At 44.6% G+C, this 21128-nt stretch overlaps 1 protein-coding gene across 9 annotated transcripts in view; it reads left to right on the top strand.

Moving 5' to 3' along the window:
• Positions 1-21128, top strand: part of CARMIL1 (capping protein regulator and myosin 1 linker 1) — a 354404-nt gene that overhangs the window by 129568 nt on the left and 203708 nt on the right. For 8 of the 9 annotated variants that reach the window (XM_054493464.2, XM_054493465.2, XM_054493468.2 and 5 more), the window contains exons 3-4: positions 15402-15452; positions 20945-21004. In XM_054493464.2, coding sequence (XP_054349439.1) covers positions 15402-15452; positions 20945-21004 — 111 coding nt within the window. Of the gene's footprint in view, positions 1-15400; positions 15453-20944; positions 21005-21128 lie in introns of all 9 variants that reach the window. The other variant, XM_063665879.1, reaches the window with a different exon arrangement.

Genomic DNA, 21128 nt, shown 5'->3' on the forward strand with positions numbered 1-21128 from the left:
AGCCGAGATTATACCACTGCACTCCAGCCTGGGTGACAGAGTAAGAGCCTGTCTCTTTAAAAAAAAAAAAAAAAAGATTTCGGGCAGAGAGTGGGATGCCTGAATTAGAAATCCTTTGACATGGTATAATCTCAAGCGTAACTAACATGGCCCAGGATATGACAGAGTGAACAAGAAGGCCGAAGAATTCAAAGGCTTCCTGATCATCATATCTTTAGGGATGCAAGATTAATGATGATTGACACTGACTATTGCCAACACTTTTCTAAGCACCTTGTGTGTATTACCTTCTTTAATCCTTATGACAACCTCCAGTGAGGTGTATATTGTGATCCCATATTTTACACATGAGGAAAGTAAGGCACACAGAGGTCTTTCTCAAAATCATTCATGCTTGTAAGTGGTGGGGCCAGAATTCAAACTGGGGTGGTACAGTTTCAAAACCTAGTGCTCTGCATGATTGGATGCTGTATGGTCCCCTGATGAGAGAAGTTGGGGCTGTATAGAAAGTGTGAGGTGGGAGAATCATTTGATCCTAGGAGTTAAGACCAGCCTGGGCAATATAGTGAGACCCTGTCTTCATAAAATAGAAAAAAAAAAAAAAAAGATTTTGAGCCAGGTATTAGCATCACCTATGAATGAAGTTCAGCATGTCTAGGAGAGTGCTAGGCACAGTACTTGTAGGCTTTTTACATGTTATCCCATTTGATCCCCACAACTGTCCAACAGAGTCTATTTCATACTCATTCTACAGGTAAGAAAAATAAAATTTAGGAGGTTAGGTAGTTGATAAATGGAGGAGTTGGTAATTTGATCTAAATTGGTCTGGATTCAAAGCCCATTCTTCTTTTATACCAAAGTTTATCCCATCACCATATAGAAATGGAAACTCTCTTCTAATTCTTAAATAGGTTATAGTTACCATGGGAGTATTCTCCCCCTTGCTCTGACTCAAGCCACATGCTGAAGATGATGTGTTATGAACAAGGCTGAGACCAGGAGACTGGGCTTCTGGGCTCAGCTCTGTTTCTAACTAGCAAGTTTGTACACTGTCTCTGTAGGTCTCACACCTTTGTCCCTGTAGATCATTTTCAGAGCTATATTCTATAAGTTTGAGGATAATTATTATGGCTCCTTTTATATTAGTATCTACTGTATGCTCAGCACTTGATAGGTTATCTCTAGTACCTACACTAGGATACAGATTGTCTCCAGTTTAGAAGTAAAAAGCTGAGGCTTGGAGATTTCAAGCAACATGCCTAATACCTCTCAGTCCACAAAATGGCAAAGCTGGGATTTCGCCCGAAGTGTGTCTGACTCTAAAGCTCATGTTCTTGCCATCTTACCAGCTGCCTCATCCTCTTCTATAGCCTCATGGTGGATCCCGCTTACAGCTGCATATGGTACCATATGCTAGTATTTATCAAACTTTCAAAACCTGGATCCAGAGTAAAACATGCGTTTTATATTGATTTCGAGAAGTGTGCGTGCACACACACACACACACATTTGCATGCGAGTACCATGTATATACTGACATCACTCAAACAAGTTTTATGAAATAATGCTTATGTTTTCTACTTGCTGTGCCTTGGCTTTCTTTTCCTTTTCACTTTGGTTTAGTCTGTCATGTTAGTATGCTCATTAAACTCTAATGAATTGATTTAACCACCCACCAATGGGTTGCAGCCCTCAGTTTGAAAAGCACTGCTGTAAATTATATACCTACCTTAATTTCTTGATAGGATTACCCCAAATCTTCTATTCTCCTTCTTTCCTTATTTTTTAATCTCTGAATTTAATGAAGACTATCTCTCTGATTATGTATGTAATGGTGTTAAATCTAAGTCAACCCCCCCGCCGCCATATGGCAACCACCTTTCTGCAAAGTGGGAAATTGTCTTATAACTTTGTTCTGAGAGAAGGAAAGAAAATATGTATTTTTTCATTTGATGAAAATGCTAATATAACAAGGGAGGGAGAAAGAAGTGACATTTGTGTTTCCTTGGCTCGAGAAGATGAGAATGTAAGGCCAAGAAACACAGACAAGTTGAAATGATGTAGGCTGGGGAGGGACTGCGGCAATAGACTTACAGTAAAAGAAAAGTGAAACCGATTTCTTGTTCCAACTCTGCCATTTAGCATTTATTGGACTCCTTCATGTGCCAGGTACTTGTGTTTTGCATATATTATCTCAGATGAGGAGACAGAGATATGGAAGGCCGAGTTACCTGCCCAAGGTTGCATGGCTGGTAGTGAGTGGTCTAGCAGGAATTCAGACCCAGAATCCCTGGAGCCAGTGCTCATTGTCACTAGGCCATAGCTGCCACTTGTCTCAACTTTTGAGTAATTCCGTGTGGTCTTTATTTGGTGCCAGGCCCAGGACAGGGGACTTTTGCCCCCTAGGCTTTGAATCTTGAGAGGGAACATGCTAGGGTGGAAGATTGGAGTCAATTCATTCCACAAGGGCAGCCAGAGGAACTCCTTATTAGTCCCTGCTTCTCCCATCTTTAGAGTTGATTTGGTTTCTGTCTCTATTGAGTTCTGGTTGTTCTTTTGATTACAAGAACTACTCCTTTTCCTTTAAGTAAATTTATTTATTCTTAAAATTCTGTTTCTTGAAACTAAGAATAAGCCCTAATAGGCACAGAGGAATAATTTAACTCTTCCTGATCTGCTTCCTCATCTGTAAAACAAAGGAAAAGGGCACACATATCCCCTGACCCCTCTTAACTCTCGCATCTTTAGCTAGACTTGGGTTCTAGTGATTCTCAAATGGATGTGTTCTAAAAGAGGCTGGCTGGCCCTGTGTTGGGGAAGCAGAAGTTTTAGTAATTAATTAGGTTAATATGAACTTTATAGTTATATTTTTTCTGTGTTCCCTGAATAACTGTGACTCTATTACTTGTGAATTTATTTAAAACATAAATATGACAGTGATGACTAGATGAGGTCTCTTAGCACACATGCCCTATGCAGACCTGTGAGTCCCCTGCTCTCTGCTCACCCAATAGTTGAAGGCCTGGGTAGGAGTTCTGCCACATGTGAGTTCTTAACACAAAATCCTCATAGACCTTGTGGGCCTGGAGCTGGGTACTTCACTCATCTTCACCCATGGCCTCATGCTAAGAATTATCATCCTGCCACCACTTAAAGATGTCCATTCATGTTTGTGTGTCACCGCTAAAGTACTGTCATTAAAGAAGATGTGTCATTACTCTGACTTTAAAATACATTGTTCTAACAGAATCACTATGGGAGATTCCAGACTTCTGTATCAGCGGGTGCTTTGAAAACAGGATCTGATATGTACTGGCCCCTGTGTTCACCTGTGGGTGAACATTAGACGTGTTTGTTTCTTTTATGCTTTGATAACACCTTACAACTTGCAATAGTGGGACTTTGGAAAGAACGAAGTGATTGTGTCTGGCATGCTGTATGTAAACATTCCATTTCTACATAATGTGAAAAGGAATGAATTAGGTGAAAATAAATGGATTTGCACAGGTGTTAGAGTACATAGATTTCCTCTGAAACGAAACTTCTGAATAGAAAATGAAACTCAGTGACTTCTTGACCCCCTATTGAAGGAGCACCTGTTGGTCCAGGGAGCAGAGACCTAAGGGGGAATTAATTCCTCTCAGCAAATATTTACTGGGGGCTTGTCATTCCTAGAAGTCTACCCAAAAAGAATGGGGCTAGAGGAGAATCCCAGAGAGAGTCTAAGTCGTGGGCTCAGAGTGTAGGGAGGTGACTTCGAGGCCTGTTCCAGCCAAACTTCTTATTTTAAATTTCGGTAAAATAAGGTCTACAGAGATTGTAACTTGTTCATGGTTAGGCCACTTGGCTAACTTGAGGCCAGACTCAGGCTAAATCTGGATAACTCTCTTCTTGGTTTAATACTATTATGGACCTAAAATTTTATTATGATATTAAAATATAAATAACAGTAACAGACACCATATAGCAATTCTCATGTGCCAGCACTCTTCTGAGCACTTTAGGTATATTAACTCATTTAACCCTCATCATTCCATGAAGTGTAAATATTTCTCTCATTTTTAAAGAGAAGAGGGCCGGGTGCAGTGGCTTGATGGCCCATGCCTATAATCCCCAGTCCTTTGGGAGGCCGAGCTGGGAGGATTGCTTGAGGCTACAAGTTTGGGACCAGCCTGGGAAGCATAGCAATACCCCATCTCTGTAAAAAATTAAAAACTAGTTGGGCATGGTGGCACATGCTTGTAGTCCCAGCTACTCCGGAGGCTGAGGCCAGAGGATTACTTAAGCCCAGGAAGTCAAGGCTGCAGTGAGTTATGATCATTCCACTGCACCCTAGGTGACAGAGTGAGACCCTGTATCTTAAAGAAAAAAGGAGGAAATTGAGGCACAGAAAAGGTTTAGTAATTTGCTCTTAGCCATGTATATATTAAATAATGGAGCTTGGTTTCAAAACCAGGCAGTCTAAATCTACAATTTGTTCTCTAAACCACTAGACCAGGGGTCAGCAACCATATCTTGGGCTTTATGAGCCATAAAACTCTGCATGGGGTAGTGGGAAGAGGCTGGGTTTGACTTATAAGCTGTAGTTTGCAAACCCTACACTAGACTGTGTAGCCTCACTGGGGCACATACATTAATATCAATGTATCCCACAGCTGCCCATGAAGAGTGAAGCTCTAATTTTAAAAAGGATTTGAGGTCAGGAATTAAATTAAAATGTATTTTTGTGGTGTTCCTTTTGGGTGAAGTGTCCTCCTGCCAGGAAGGATGGTGTTCATCATAGCTGAGTATGGTGTTAGGAGGCTCAGAGCCAGGAGAGAGGTTTTATTCTCCTTGAGTTTTCTGGGTGACCTTGCAAAAGTCCCTTATCATCTGCCACTTATAACTCTGCAGTGGTGATAATGTGCCTCACCACCTGCCCTTCTCCCTCACCTAGGTATATGTCTTGGATTAATGAGGTTTTATCTGTAATGTACTTAGAGCTGGGAGTTTGGAAGGGGAAAGTATTAAGAGGGGGAATGATGGCATTCATCATTTAGTTTGCTTGCAAATTAGAGAGTGCTTCAGGGGTGTAAGACCATTTGTTGAATGTTTGGCACGTAGAGCCCAATTTTAAAGAAAAGGCACTCCTGGTAATCTGCATGAGAGAATGTGGATTTAGAGAGCATGAATTTATGGATTGCCTGTGCTGCAGTAGGCTTTAGGCAATGGAGTTATTTAAGATGGTATGTATTTATTTCAGTTTCTAATAAGTGTGCAATGAGCAGATTCCATAGTTGACCTCCATATCTCCATAAGAAAACGTAGGCTTCTCTGCTAAACTGTGAGTCTTAACAGTAAGGAGGACTTATAAATGTTTCTAAGTGAAATTATGAAGTTAAAAGTTGAACCAAGAAGCCTCAGAGGGAACTGGCTGCTGCTTGCATTTCAATGAAAGGCAGAGGAAATTCATTACAGAGGTTGAAAATGTGGTTTGCACGTTAAGGCTGTAGTGGAAAAATGGGCCTTCCCAGGGGAGGTGGGAGGGAAGTTGTAGCTTACCCTTTGTGGTGAAGGTTCCTTGGCTAAGCACATATACTCCATCTGATGCACCCTAATTTTTTTTTAACTTGGCAAGAAAATTCTTCCCTTCAAAGCCAAAGATGTGCATTGAACAGAAAATTGCAGCCTAGGAGAAGTTTCAATATCTTTGTATTTTTTGTTTGTTTTGTTCTTTTGACAAAAACAATTATTTAAAAATTCAGTAGGTGAAGCAACTTAATCTTACTTTGTGAAACTAAATCTAAGATGCTATTAGTTAAGTTATAAGAAGAGCTGGTGTTTAGCAAAGACATATTAGGTTCTGGGATAGGGCTTTATCTGCATTTGTATCTTATTTAATCCATACAACAGTAACAGTCCTGCAGAGAAATATTCTTGTTTGAGGACCTCTTGTATGAGGCACCTCAGTTTGCTCATCTGTAATTCTGTAATCTCTGACTCTCTAGAGATCAACAAAAGTCTATCAGGTTTAAGTGGCAGAGCCAGAATCTGAATATAAGTCTTTCTGATTCCAAAATTCAATCTAGTAGACTGACCAACAGTCCCAGTTTCCTGGGATGTGGGATTCTCAGCCCTGAAACTGGAAACGTCTTATACACACAGAAAGAGTTGGTCACCCTACAAGCAGGATGCCTCCCATCCCAAGCACTGAAGAAGTATTCATTATCAGGAAACACTTTTTGGTAAGTCACAGAGGATGTGTCCTGTGCGACTGCCCCTGACTCTGCTAGAAACCATGTGTGTGCACTGTAAATCCTCTGAAGCTTTAAATCCTAGGGCAGTTTTGGAGCCAAACAGAGAGCCTGGGAGACTGAGTTCATTGGGATTTCTAGCATGAATGTAGCCCTATTAATTGGCTCAGTTTGTGTTGATAAAACAAGAGTCACAGTCTGACTTGTAACAGTAGTATTTGTAATTTTCACTCTTGCTTTAAAATATTGCTGCCCTGTTGTACTCACAAGTGGGTACAGTTTTGGGAAAGCTTGGAAGATTTCATCTATTCCAACCCCCATCCCCTTCCACATTTTCTGTGAACTCTCTGTGTCTCTGGAGGCTTTCACTGACCACCAGAAATGGGGACCATCCTGCACAAAGCTTTTGTGGCTTATCAGTCTTCCTTCAAAGCCTGGGCTCCCTTATGAATGTGTTTCTTTTCAGACAAATTATTTTGATCTGTATCCAACTTCTGAACGACACTGTGTACTTCCACTGCCTGTAAAATACTTTTAAAGAAAGGGAGTTGACACAGAGGGCCACAGATTGTGAACCTTATTATTGCTGGGGTGAAGGTAGAAATGATCATTAGATCCTAATGTACCTACCTATAGTTACAAAATTAATCTTTACTCAAAAGGTGAATCCATATGAACATTCTGGTTTCTTTTTTCTACTCTTTTTTTTTTTCCTATTTCATTTTTTATTTTTAGAGATGGGGTCTTGCTCTGTCACCCAGGCTGGGGTGCAGTGGCACCATCATAGCTCACTGTAACCTCGAACTCTTGGACTCAAGAGATCCTTCCACCTCAGCCTCCTGAGTAGTTGGGACTACAGGTGAGAGCCACCACGGCCAGCTCTCCTCTTGTTTTAAATATTCTGACCCTAGTTCATACCCTGTCAGTGGCCTCTGGAAACTTCCCATGGTGACTGTTCTGCAAAGGGCAAGTCAAGAGAAGACAAGCAGGTCACCTGACTCCCTCCCTCCCCCGCTCCCCACCCCTCACCCCCACTCCTCCACTCCCCCACTGGTAGTGGGAGAGTTATTCCTTAAAGTGCAACAATTGTCAAAGGATGGAATGGCTGGCTGGTTCCTTGTGCTAGTGATTGCTGTTGTATTTCAGTTGTTTGGGTGCATGTTTGAGATTAGTTTTTAAGACTTATTAATTAGATTCACACAGGGGACCTTGTAATCACTTAATTGCTAATATGCTCATTGTGTAATGATGTCAAAAGGTGTCTAATTATTTTTGGTTCATACTTTGTTCACGTTTTTCTGTAACTGTGTTACAAATGAAATACTTTTCCAGAATGTAGTCTTTCTTCTGTGATTGGTGTCTATTGTCTTGCAAAAGGCATTAATAAAAATAACAAGTTCCCAAGTGATTCTCATGGAGAAAGGGCTGGGGAATAGAGGGCAGAATGAAGGCAGAGGAGGAGGGCACCAGAAGGGGGAAAGGAGATGGAGCAAGATGGGGTGGAGTGTGGGGGACACTGGCAGCAGTAGCAGAGAGGGGTCAGAGGAGGGGTGGGGAGCCAGTGAGGAGAGGCACAGATAGACTGAGAGGTACATATGTAGAATCATGTAGACAGATACAGAACAGAGATGAGAGAGAAATTCAGAGAGATAGAGACTAACAGATGATGGCAGTGCATAGAAAGAGACAAAAGGAGACACGCAGACCAGTAGGGATTGGTCCTTTTCCTTATGATATCCAAACATCTCTCATTTACTGCTGGTCATTTTATGTGTTTGCTTCTTTCTGGCTTTAAAGCTCCATGACTCATCTATGTTTCTGTGTGTGGACTATTGAGGAATCTGTTTTTTGGAAAGGTGAGCTTTGACAGCCAGTATAAGTCATTAGGAACACCATCTCTGGAACCAGACCCTCCAGGCTCGAATCCCAACTGCCACCTACTTGCTGGGTGACCTGCACAAATTACATAATCTCTATATGCCTCTGTTTCTTCATCTTAAAATAGGGATTATAATAGTGTTTTCCTTATAGGGTGCTGTGAGGATTAAATGTGGTAACATATTCAAACCTATTAGAACAGTGTACTCAACAGGTACTGGCAATTATTACTATGTTTGTGAAAGGATCCTGGATTCCTTTGAAGGAAAGTTCACAGAGTTAAATATATTTTTATGAATACTGAAGAGGCTACAAGTTCCTGTCTTTGGCTTTTGGCCTTGAACCTTATTTTTAATGTAAGGGGAGAGTGGAGAGTTAATAGACTGAGAGTGAGGAGTTGCAGCTTCTAGTTCCAGCTCTGCCACCGACTAGCTGTGAGATGATGAGTTTCTCTGGACCTGCTGTCAGATAATATACAAACTCAGGGAATTTTAGGTCTTTGACCATGTGATGTTGGGACCTTTCTGGCATGCGAGTTTTAGGATTTGTCTGTTATTTTACCTCTATGCAGAGGTTTTGTGGACCTAAGCTTTTTGGAAAGATTGGGGATTGATCATACCAGTACCCCTGGGAGAGAGAAATATGTGTGTTGCTTTGTAAATAATAAAAAGGGAGAAATGGTGAGAATAGGGGACTGTCTTCCTATAGCCATGCTTATGATCATGGTTGTCAGCATTATTATCTTATTTCTTTTTCTTTTCCACTCTGGGGGAGGAGCAGTATTTGAAAGAGGGGTCATATCCTGGGGCTAAACTGGAGTAGAAGGTGCTGGATGCACTGTGGAGCTTAGTTTAGAGAAGGTGAATATTTCATTCTTTAAGATGAGTTCTAATCTCGTATTCCGCTCCCCAGACCTAGGCAAATGGCAGTGCAAGCCAAGCGTATCTCTGGTGCCTTTTATCTCCCTTTCCAAATTCCTCTTTATTACTGTCATGCTTCTTTTGATTATCTGATGCCTGTTATCTAACCCTGTGTGTCTCATGCAACAAAATGATCTCCTGCCCTTTTGCAAAAGGCCTGCAAACTCTTTAATTCCCCGAGTACTGCTGTATTAGCCAAAGATTAACTAGTGCTGATGACAGAAGAGTTCAGTTCTCCAGGGCATACTTGGATTTAAAAAGAGCATTTTGAAAACTGTTGGAATGTTGAAAAAGGTACTCCTTCAAGCTGAGAGCTTTGTGGATCTCTTCCAGTCATGGCTGCCCTGGGCTATCCCTTCCTACCTTCACTGTAACTGATCTTCCAGGGGCTAGAGCATGAGGAGGCAGGATTGAGTAGTAACATATAAATATAGCCTGGTGGTTAAGAACATCGGTTTTGGTGTTAACAAAGCTATAAGATTTAAATTATACTCTTCTTAAGGACCTTTTGAACTCTGATGCTTTTATAAATGATTTCTGCTCTAATTGAATGACCTTGAAGTGAGTTCATCACTGAGTCTCAATTTACTCATTTGAAAAATGGGAATAATGACATCAAATATAGTTGTTGTGAGGATTAAGTCTGCCACTCTCCTCAAAGATATTCACCTATTCATGGCACATAGAAAATGCTCAACAAAGAGTAGCAACGACTCAGGGACAGCTTTTATGGCCTGCAATCTGTACAGTTGCACAGGACACATCCGCCAGGGGCTAGAGCACAAGGAGGCACGATTGAGTAGTAACATGTAGATATATTGTGGTGGTTATAAGGACACAGGCTTTGACATTAACAGGTAAATGCAGCCAGAAAGTGACAGAGCCAGAATCTGAATGTAAGTCTTTCTGATTCCAAAATTCAAGCTAGTAGGTTGACCAACAGTCCCAGTTTCCCGGGATGCAAGATTCTCAGCCCTGAAGCTGGAAACATCTTGTGCAGACAGAAAGAGCTGGACACCCTACAAGCAGGATGTCTTCCATCCCAAGCATGTGAATTCTGTTTCTCCTGTAGTTATATGACTTTGAAGTGAGTTCATCATTTCCCTGCATTGGGTTAATGCCTTATTGTTATTGTCTTGAAATTCTTAATCATATTTGAACAATATCCCTACAGATTATATAGCCAGTCTTGCTACAACTGGGCTGCACTTGACCTCCATGCACTCATCCTGGCCATACTTCATCCCTGTCCCTCTCCTTTCTACTGCCTGGTGCTTTGTCCCATTTCCTTGCCCCCAAGGCCTTAGAAGGGTGTTTAAAAAAAAAAAAAAAAAAAAGGATAAATTCCTTAGGGAAAAGCTGTGATTTGGCTCACAGCATACAGAATATTCAAAGATAGACATCACCTGTTGCCCACATTTTTATGAGACTGACATGCTGCCTGTAGCATTGAGAAGGCACTTGTTGCCTACACTTTTAGAAGTCATTTATTAATGGCTTCCTAGGGCATGCCAACTCTAAAATCAAGCCACAAAAATGATACCAGGTAAAAATTGATCCTGTGAATAACTGTGACGGTGGCATATGGGTGAAAGGTCTTGAAATGGGCTGTGTCTTTTCCCTCAACTTTCCTTACCTGCTCTTATCACACTCTCCCAGCCAGTGTCAGATTACTTCTCTTCTCATCTGTCTCATAAGTAGTTCTGGCTTGAGTTATCCCCTACTGTGATGACATATGATTATTCAAAGAAAGATTTTATAGAAAATGCACTGTTTCTATTCGGAGTTGGGAGACTAGAGAAAGGTATAAAGCACACCACAGGGGCACAGCCTTGATTCCCTTTCTGTGCTCAGCTTGGCCGTTTGAGCCCAGGGTTGTGTCTGGGTAAAGCTGTTTGACTTTGGATAGGTCCTTTAACAACCTAAGGTCCCAGTGTTCTTAACTTTCTACAGTTTTGTTCTAATCTAGCATTCTTAAACTAGCACATAAGCATAACTTGCCAAATAAGCACCACTTGCTAAATACAGGCTTAGGGACAAGGAAGTTACTTGGAAAATGAAAAAAGTGCAATTCTGCCATCAGGACTTGAGAAGCCTTGGAGTTTTTTTTTTTTTTTTTTTTTAATTATTATTTTTTTAATTTATGAAGTATTTATTGGATATGGCAGGGTCATAGGATAATAGTGGAGAGAAGGTCAGGAGATAAACACATGAACAAAGGTCTCTGGTTTTCCTAGGCAGAGGTCCCTGCGGCCTTCTGCAGTGTTTGTGTCCCTGGGTACTTGAGATTAGGGAGTGGTGATGACTCTTAAAGAGCATGCTGCGTTGAAGCACCTGTTTAACAAAGCACATCTTGCACCGCCCTTAATCCATTTAACCCTGAGTTGACACAGCATATGTTTCAGAGAGCAAGGGGCTGGGGGAAAGGCCATAGATCAACAGCATCCCAAGGCAGAAGAATTTCTCCTAGTCAGAACAAAATGGAGTCTCCTATGCCCACCCCTTTCTACACAGACACAGCAACAATCTGATCTCTCCTTCCTTTCCCCACACTTCCCCCTCTTCTTTTCAACAAAACCACCATCGTCCTCATGGCCCGCTCCCGATGGTCGCTGTCTCTTCGGAGCTGTTGGGTACACCTCCCAGACAGGGCAGCCGGGCAGAGGCGCTCCTCACCTCCCAGACAGGGCGGCCGGGCAGAGGCGCTCCTCGCTTCCCAGACGGGGCCGCCCGGGCAGAGGCGCTCCTCTCCTCCCAGACAGGGCGGCCGGGCAGAGGCGCTCCTCACTTCCCCGACGGGGCCGCCCGGGCAGAGGCGCTCCTCGCTTCCCAGACGGGGCCGCCCCGGCAGAGGCGCTCCTCGCTTCCCAGACGGGGCCGCCCGGGCAGAGGCGCTCCTCGCTTCCCAGACGGGGCCGCCCGGGCAGAGGCGCTCCTCGCTTCCCAGACGGGGCCGCCCGGGCAGAGGCGCTCCTCACTTCCTCCCAGACCGGGTGGCAGCCGGGCAGAGGCGCTCCTCACTTCCCAGACGGGGCGGCCGGGCAGAGGCGCTCCTCACTTCCCAGAGGGGGCGGCCGGGCAGAGGCGCTCCTCACTTCCCAGACCGGGCGGCCGGGCAGAGGCGCTCCTCACTTCCTCCCAGACGGGGTGGCCGGGCAGAGACGCTCCTCACTTCCTCCCAGACGGGGTGGCGGCCAGGCAGAGGCGCTCCTCACCTCCCAGACAGGGCAGCCGGGCAGAGGCGCTCCTCACTTCCCAGACTGGGCGGCCGGGCAGAGGCGCTCCTCACCTCCTAGACGGGGTGGCCAGGCAGAGGTGCTCCTCCCTTCCCAGACGGTGTGGCGGCTGGGCAGAGGCGCTCCTCCCTTCCCAGATGGGGCAGCCAGGCAGAGGCGCTCCTCACTTCCTCCCAGATGGGGTGGCGGCCAGGCAGAGGCGCTCCTCACTTCCCAGAGGGGGCGGCCGGGCAGAGGTGCTCCTCACTTCCTCCCAGACGGGGTGGCAGCCGGGCAGAGGCACTCCTCACCTCCCAGACGGGGCGGCCGGGCAGAGGTGCTCCTCATCTCCCAGACGGGGCAGCCGGGCAGAGGTGCTCCTCACTTCCTCCCAGACGGGGTGACGGCCGGGCAGAGGCACTCCTCACCTCCCAGACGGGGCGGCTGGGCAGAGGCGCTCCTCACTTCCCATATGGGGTGGCGGCCGGGCAGAGGCGCTCCTCACTTCCCAGATGGGGCAGCCAGGCAGAGGCGCTCCTCACTTCCTCCCAGACGGGGTGGCGGCCAGGCAGAGGCGCTCCTCACCTCCCAGACGGGGCGGCCGGGCAGAGGTGGTCCTCATCTCCCAGACGGGGCGGCCGGGCAGAGGTGCTCCTCATCTCCCAGATGGGGCAGCCGGGCAGAGGTGCTCCTCACTTCCTCCCAGACGGGGTGACGGCCGGGCAGAGGCACTCCTCACCTCCCAGACGGGGCAGCCGGGCAGAGGCGCTCCTCACCTCCCAGACGGAGTGGTCAGGCAGAGGCGCTCCTCACTTCCCATATGGGGTGGCGGCCGGGCAGAGGCGCTCCTCACTTCCTCCCAGACGGGGTGGCGGCCAGGCAGAGGCGCTCCTCACTTCCCAGACGGGGCGGCTGGGCAGAGGTGCTCCCCACTTCCTCCCAGACGGGGTGGCGGCCGGGCAGAGGCGCTCCTCACCTCCTAGACGGGGCGGCCGGGCAGAGGCGCTCCTCCTTTCCCAGACGGAGTGGCCAGGCAGAGGCGCTCCTCACCTCCCAGAGTGGGCGGCCGGGCAGAGGCGCTCCTCACTTCCCAGAGTGGGCGGCCGGGCAGAGGCGCTCCTCACTTCCCAGATGGGGCAGCTGGGCAGAGGTGCTCCTCACTTCCTCCCAGACGGGGTGGCGGCCAGGCAGAGGCGCTCCTCACCTCCCAGACGGGGCGGCCGGGCAGAGGCACTCCTCACCTCCCAGATGGGGCGGCTGGGCAGAGGCGCTCCTCACCTCCCAGAGTGGGCGGCCGGGCAGAGGCGCTCTTCACTTCCCAGAGTGGGCGGCCGGGCAGAGGCGCTCCTCACTTCCCAGAGTGGGCGGCTGGGCAGAGGCGCTCCTCACTTCCCATAGGGGGTGGCAGCCGGGCAGAGGCGCTCCTCACTTCCCAGATGGGGCAGCTGGGCAGAGGTGCTCCTCACTTCCTCCCAGACGGGGTGGCGGCCAGGCAGAGGCGCTCCTCACCTCCCAGACGGGGCGGCCGGGTAGAGGCACTCCTCACCTCCCAGATGGGGCGGCTGGGCAGAGGCGCTCCTCACCTCCCAGAAGGGGCGGCTGGGCAGAGGCGCTCCTCACTTCCCATATGGGGTGGCAGCCGGGCAGAGGCGCTCCTCACTTCCCAGACGGGGTGGCGGCCAGGCAGAGGCGCTCCTCACTTCCCAGATGGGGCAACCAGGCAGAGGCGCTCCTCACTTCCTCCCAGACGGGGCGGCCGGGCAGAGGTGCTCCTCATCTCCCAGACGGGGCAGCCGGGCAGAGGCGCTCCTCACTTCCTCCCAGACGGGGTGGCAGCCGGGCAGAGGCGCTCCTCACATCCCAGACGATGGGCGGCCAGGCAGAGACGCTCCTCACTTCCTAGATGGGGTGGTAGCGGGGCAGAGGCTGTAATCTTAGCACTTTAAGAGGCCAAGGCAGGAGGCTGGTAGGTGGAGGTTGCAGCGAGCCGAGATCACACCACTGCACTCCAGCCTGAGCACCATTGAGCATTGAGTTAGCGAGACTCCGTCTGCAATCCCAGTACCTCGGGAGGCCGAGGCAGGCAGATCACTCGAGGCCAGGAGCTGGAGACCAGCCCCGTCAACACTGTGAAACCCCGTCTCCACCAAAAATACAAAAACCATTCAGGCGTGGCAGCGCGCGCCTGCAATCCCAGGCACTCGGCAGGCCGAGGCAGGAGAGTCACAGGAGCCCGAGGCAGGGAGGTTGCAGCGAGCCGAGATCATGGCAGTACAGTCCAGCTTCGATAACAGTGGGAGACCGAAAAAAGAAGGAGAGGGAGACCGAAGAAAGGGGAGAGGGAGAGGGAGAGGGAGAGGGAGACGCCTTGGAGTTTTCTTTCTTTATTGAAAAGACTCATGAGGCCTGCCCGAATCTCAAAGTTGTAGAGTGGAAGTTTTGCAGTAAGCTTCATGGATGTGGGATCCTGGCTCAAGATCAGAACTCCTAGCTTAGCCCCTTAGTATTCATGAGGGCCTCTGCTAAGTAAAAGGAACCTATAGGCATATGGGACCCCACAGGCTGTATGTATGTTCTTAGCTGAGTATCAAAAAGGAAACTTCCATAAATGTTCTAAGACTGAGAGAGGCACAGCTGAGAAGCAAAGTTAGGGATGATTTTTTGGAAGCTTAGCCTGATTTCGCTCTGTGCATTATATAAATGTTAGCTGGGGTACAAAGAATGGAAAGCAAGAGGGCAAATGTGGGTGGTGTTTGTAATTTGGGAAGTGCAAATGAGTACTTAGTTGTTTTTTTTTTCATAAAGTTTACTGTTGATATAGTGAGACTTGTGACTATATATCTGCATTTTAGTATCACAGAGACCTGTTTTTCTTAATCTGAATAATCTGTCGGGTTTTTGGGCTGCTGACAGATTTCTCATCTTGAGAATTCACCTGTGATTTGTTCTAAAAGAACTTTGATACAGGGACTCTAAGTTAAAACTAATTCTATGAGACCAAGAAGCTGTCCCAGGTCATAATTCTTCTTACATGACAGGAGCCAAGCCATGTGGCCTTCTGAGGCTTCAGTATCATTAAAGTCTCGTGGAAACACCAAAGCCCACTGGGCCCACTTTTTCGTACTTACACTGATGCTGCTGCTTCTGTCTTACAGGTGCTTACATCATGCCGAGCCTTCCTTGTAACAGCGCGAATCCCCACCAAGGTAAGTGTTGATGAAGTCCTTCCTTCAGCACTCACACTCACTCATACCCACTCATGCATAGTCACTCATGCATTCTTACATGTGTGCACACGTATTCCCTCACATACTGCAACACAACACACACACACCTCACTTACATAGATTTAATTTTGATTTAAGCTGCGTTCAGATTTCTCTTAGCACATTCAAGTTTTCCTTCCTTCTTCCCAGAAGCACCTAAAGGCTGTAATGAGAAGCATATTTTTTACTCCTTTGTTCCCTCTCTTTGTGTAAAGGCATCCCAAGAAAATCAGTGAAGGATTTTGTGCTCTATGTCCCCAAGGCTCCATGTCCCAGTTATTTTTCTCTCTCAACTGGGGCTTGATTTCCACTTTATTCAAGTCTACTTCTTATTTCCTTCGGATCAGTACTGGCAGATTTTTCTAAGACTTCAGACATGTGGGGAATAACCTTCGTAACTCCAAAGAATACACTACCAGAAATGTAACCATCTCAGCTGTTCTCCATCTACTCTGATGTTGCCTATAAGAAATAACAAGGTGCCACTCTGTTCTTTAAAAGAGATCGATAACATTTTTCATGAGATGTCCTTCATTACTTGGTGCAAAATTTGAACTGATAGTTTGTGGATTAATCATAATAATGACTTATTTTGTTCATATTAACTAAAAGGAGTTTATCATTTTTATGTGATATGGACTTAGTGGTCATAAGAAATTGGGATTTTTTTTCCCTAAAAAGGTGATAACATTTACTGGAGTGTTGTTTTAGTAAATAACTTGATCCTTAACAGAATCTCATGAGATTATTATTATTATTATTATCCCTTTTATTGATGAGAAAACTGAGGCCCAAGGAGGTTCAGTAACTTGACCAAGGTTAAACTTCCACTAGTATGTGGCACATGTGTGATTCTAATCAAGGGAGGCTGACTGCAAAGCCTCTGCTTCTGTTACTGCTAGAATCTAATAAGTTATTTACTAAGTATGTAAGGATACAGTCTCATTTAATTCTCACAGTAACCTTGTAGGTGAGTGATTAGAAAATAGCTAAAAGATATGAAGTTGGCTAGTCTAAAGATTCAAAAGTAATGAATGGGAGAAAGAGAAATTAGACTCACCATGTCCTACTTATTTCGACTTTTTACTGAGCTCAACTGCTTCCCCTGCCTGCATATCCAGGAAAATGGGTAAGGTCTGGTAGATGCTTTCAGCCTTATCGTGCTATGATGTTTGGGCCGCAGTGTTATTTGCTCATTAGTCCATTCTTGTTTCTTAAAATTTAACATTTAGCCACTGTTTTGTAAATTCTGACTTAGGTGCCAAGTTAGGGCACTATAATGTTATTGGTACAAATGAAATGGATCTTTTGGGACTTGCAGTCTCATGATTTGCATGATTTGCACTGACTTTTGGGAAGATGCCAATGCAATGTTTGCTAGTTATAGGCTTAGGATATCTGTGGCCTTTTTTTTTTTTTTCTCCTGATCATACAAATGTTAACTTTTATAAAGTTTCTCCAAAAAATGAGACTTTTGGCCCAAGCCCCTTTAGATAATATAAAATGAGCCTATATGTTTATTATGTTTTATAAATAAATTATGTCAATGAAGTTGGACTAAACTATACATCAAAATACCTGAAGGCATGATATGAGGACTTTAATTAGACATTATCCCACTGGTAAGAAATTAATTACAGAAGGAAATTTTATGGGCTTAGGAAAATATTCAAGCACCCTATTGAATAGAAGACGCCTAAAAAATATGCATACCCTAACACGTTGTGACACAGTGGAAGTGTGTTACCTCTTGTGAAGTCACCTGCCTGCCTTTTGCCGGATGACTTTATATGACTTTATTCTGCCCCCTCCTTGCTCTGCCCCTGAGGAAAGGCTTGGCTCCGTCCTGTGGTATATATAATGTTTCACAGCCAGCCTGGCCAGGGTAGTTTGAACATTGGTTCTGATTTCTGATATTGTCAGCATCACAGATAAAGAAAGGCAGATTTTCTTCCAAAGTGATCTGCTTGCAGCTTTGCAGCTTTCCCTCTTAGAGAAGGCTGGTTTTCATGTGCCACCTTAAGTCTTGACTGAGAAGTAAAACCAATGTGAATGATACTAATTTTCTGGAGAAATAAGTATATTTATAACATTAGTGTAAAGCACTGACTATGACATAGATGTCTTCTCTTTTCTTTGGGAGCTGATTAATTAAACATGCTTTCTTTTGTCATTTTATTGTGAAATATATAGTCAAATGCACAAAACAGAGATGTACATTTCAGTAATTAACTACAAAGCAAATGCTTCTGCAGTCACATCCAGATAAATATATAGAACTGTGCCATCACCCCAGAAGGCCCTAACTTTTCTTTCGGGGGGTAGGTAATTATGAGATCAAAGAAGGGTTTGCAGAGAGGGCGGGTTGAAAAATCTCCCATCAGCCAGGCAAGTAAGGAGTTTTATACTGGTCAGAAGGCTTAGCAGTTTGGAAGACCACAGTGCATTTGGGGAGCTGTAGTGTGGGCTGAGGGTTGTGGAGGAGGCAGTGGTGGGAGGGAAACAGCTCAGAAAGACGGACGGGGCCGAGGCCTGGCTGAAGAGCTGAAGCATGGACTGCTGCCTGGGGAAGGGTGGGAGTTACTGAAGAACAGGCTCTTTATCACATTGAGATCTGCTCTGTTGCCTGTGGGATGGGCACTGTCTTGCCAGGGTTTGGGTGTGAGGTGAGCAAGAGATTGATGGAAAAGCTATTGACAATCTGGGTTAAGTTTTTCCTCTTATCTAGTAATTCACTAATTTCTGTGGTGATATTTAATTAGTGTAATTTCTAACTGAAAAATGTCCTCAAGTCTTCATGCAGCCTACATCTGCCTCAGCTTCTTAGCTAGTCTTCCTGCCTCTTCCTGCCCATAAATCTAATCCAGTGACATTCTTTAAACTGTCTTTGGGTGGGTTGGAGTGGAGTGGATGATGGGTTGCGGGGACCAGGAGCAAAGGCCTAATAAAAATAGCCGTAGATGAGATAAGAGAGAATGATTTGAACCTTGCTGTGACGTCTTTCAGTATGTTTTAGAGATTTCCCTCCCCGCTATTAATAATAACCTGGGACTTCAACTAATCACAGCCTCAGCCAGTCATCCTTGTTGGTTACTAATACTGCAGGATCTGCTCCTTTTAGTTTCTTCCTTGTCCTAGTTCTTTTAACACCTCAATGCCTTTACAAATTCTTTTTCTTCTGCCTGAATTTCCCTCTACACTCCTTGTTTGCTTGAGGAACTTGAAGTCATTCTTCAGGGCCTAGATGAAATGTCACCACTCTTTCCTGACTCCCCAGCACTTTGTTATTCTGCTCCAGGGACAGCACTCAGGTACAGTAGAAGCATCTTAATTGACCTCCAACTAATCTTGCTGAGCCACATTGACCAAAGGTGGCCATTCCTATCCCTGATGATGCTGACTGATGCTAGCTGCATTTTCATAGCTGTTAGCATGTAAGAGAGGGTACCTGCTCACACCTATTCACACCTGCTCCCACCCACTGAATGAGATGCTCATTGAGGGTCATGGGTTTATTCCTAAACCTGTTTATAGCAGTTATAGTAGCAAATGTTTTTAATGCAACATTTTAGTGAAAGATATTTTATGTAGCAATAAAATATGAGTGCAAAAGAAGAGTGTCTGTGACATTGAATATTGATAAAAGTGAATTGCTTAAATTGCTGTTTTAAAGACTAGACAACTTTATAGATGGGGGAGGGGTGGTGAGGAGCATAATAATCTAGAAAACGTCTGCCGTCATATTACTTTGCAAGTATTTTGCAGTTCTGCATTTTTAAAGAGACTTAAATTGGAAGCTGGAAGCCATGCTTGTGAGTATGGCTTATGCAGAAAGGTCACTGGAGGGCTAGCCAGTGGGCTTAACTCAAAGAAAAACTTTGGCGCAATGTTAAAGGGTAGTGAATGAATATTTATTCATAAACTTTAAATTAAAATAATGAAGGAAGGTATGTATACTTTTTAGAAAATAATTTCCTGCTTTAAATGACTTTTCAAAACGCAATTATATATAGATCTTGATAATGATAGGCAAGAAAACTTCTACTCTAATTTAATGCTTTTAAACACGTGCCTTAAATGCTGCATTTAACTCTTGGAGGACGAAACAAATGTCTCAGTACTCTTTGTATTTCCAGTACTGGCACATAGTGGGCTTTTCATAAGTGTTTGTCAGTTGACCAAGTGAATAATGAACTAATGAGTTCTCTTTCTACTTCTAGAGCTCATCAGTATACTTCGTGTTGTTTAACTGGAGATTCAGGGGTTTTCTGCCCAGTATTTACTTCCCTCCCCACTATTAATAATAACTTCATCAGTATACTTTGAGATGTTTAACTGGAGATTCGGAGTTCTTCTGCTCTAAAATTTATTCTACCAGTGTAGCATGGCACAGCATACCACCAGGGAGCGGAACGAAATCTCTTGTGGGTTTGGTTCTGGATGTGTTCTTTTATCATTATATTTCTCGGTTTAATGTGGGAGGGTAAAATAAATTGATCCACCTTGGTCCCCCACTGTCTCTAGCTCCATGCTCTGTGATTATTTGCTGAAATGGGGAAAACCGGGACGAAAGATTAGTGGCTGTTTATCAGGAAAAACAGGTAAAGAATGAAAGACTGGGGATATTTTAAAGTAAAAAAAACTGCTGATTACAGGAGAAGAGAGGGGCACTTGTTAAAATAGAAAGGAAACAAATCATCATTTATTTACATGCAGAGAGAGAGAACTTTTGTTTAACTGTGCATTTCATTTAAGCACAACTTAAAATTCCTAAATATTGTATTCGTGTAAATATGGATTGAATTTGGATATAGATTTATTTCTCTAAATCCATTCAAACTGTGCATTTTTATGGAAGACAGTAGAAGGACGGCTGACTCTGGTAAGTGGTCAGAGTGTAACAAATAGCTAAAGGTTTAGAAAGAAGGGAAAAACAACATTGACTTTATCCTGATTGGACTTTCTGAAGCAAAATTTTGAAGTGAAAAAGGGAAAAAAGTGTTTAGATGGTTCCTTCCATACATTCATTTCTCAATGAATAAATAGTGGTTAAGTGCAAAAACTTACTAGGTTCGTGCAAAAGTAATTGCGTTTTTTGCTATTACTTTTAATGGCAAAAACTGTGATTGCTTTTACACCAACTTCTACTATTGTGTTTGTCTCTGGATAAAATTTTAAAAGTTGGGCATGCAGCTTCCTTTCTTCTCTTTTTTTAGTAAAGTAAGTAACACCTTTTCTGAAATTTGATAAATCATGTTTCTATCTTGTTGAATGAATGGAGATATTAAACCAGCCCGCCTTCAGAAGATGCCCAATGTCTTATTTGCTCTTGGGCTGTTTCTAGTTGTAGGATTTTTTTTTACCTTGAGTTATATGTTTTTTTAAAACCCTCATTACAGGTCTTTTCTTTCCTCCTTTCCCCTCAATTGCAGCTCGAGTTAACCTTCAGCTACTTGGAGATTCATGGCGTCATTTGCAGCAAGTCAGCTCAGGTGAGTGTGAAAAATGGATCACTGCAAGGTCATGATCTTTCTTGAATTCCTGAAACCCTAAAATGTTCCTTGAGACAATGTGGATAAACAAGGTTAGGGAAGATGAAGTTTTCAAAATGAGAGA

This window comes from Pongo pygmaeus, chromosome 5, assembly GCF_028885625.2.
Source record: "Pongo pygmaeus isolate AG05252 chromosome 5, NHGRI_mPonPyg2-v2.0_pri, whole genome shotgun sequence".
Classification (NCBI taxonomy): domain Eukaryota; kingdom Metazoa; phylum Chordata; class Mammalia; order Primates; family Hominidae; genus Pongo; species Pongo pygmaeus.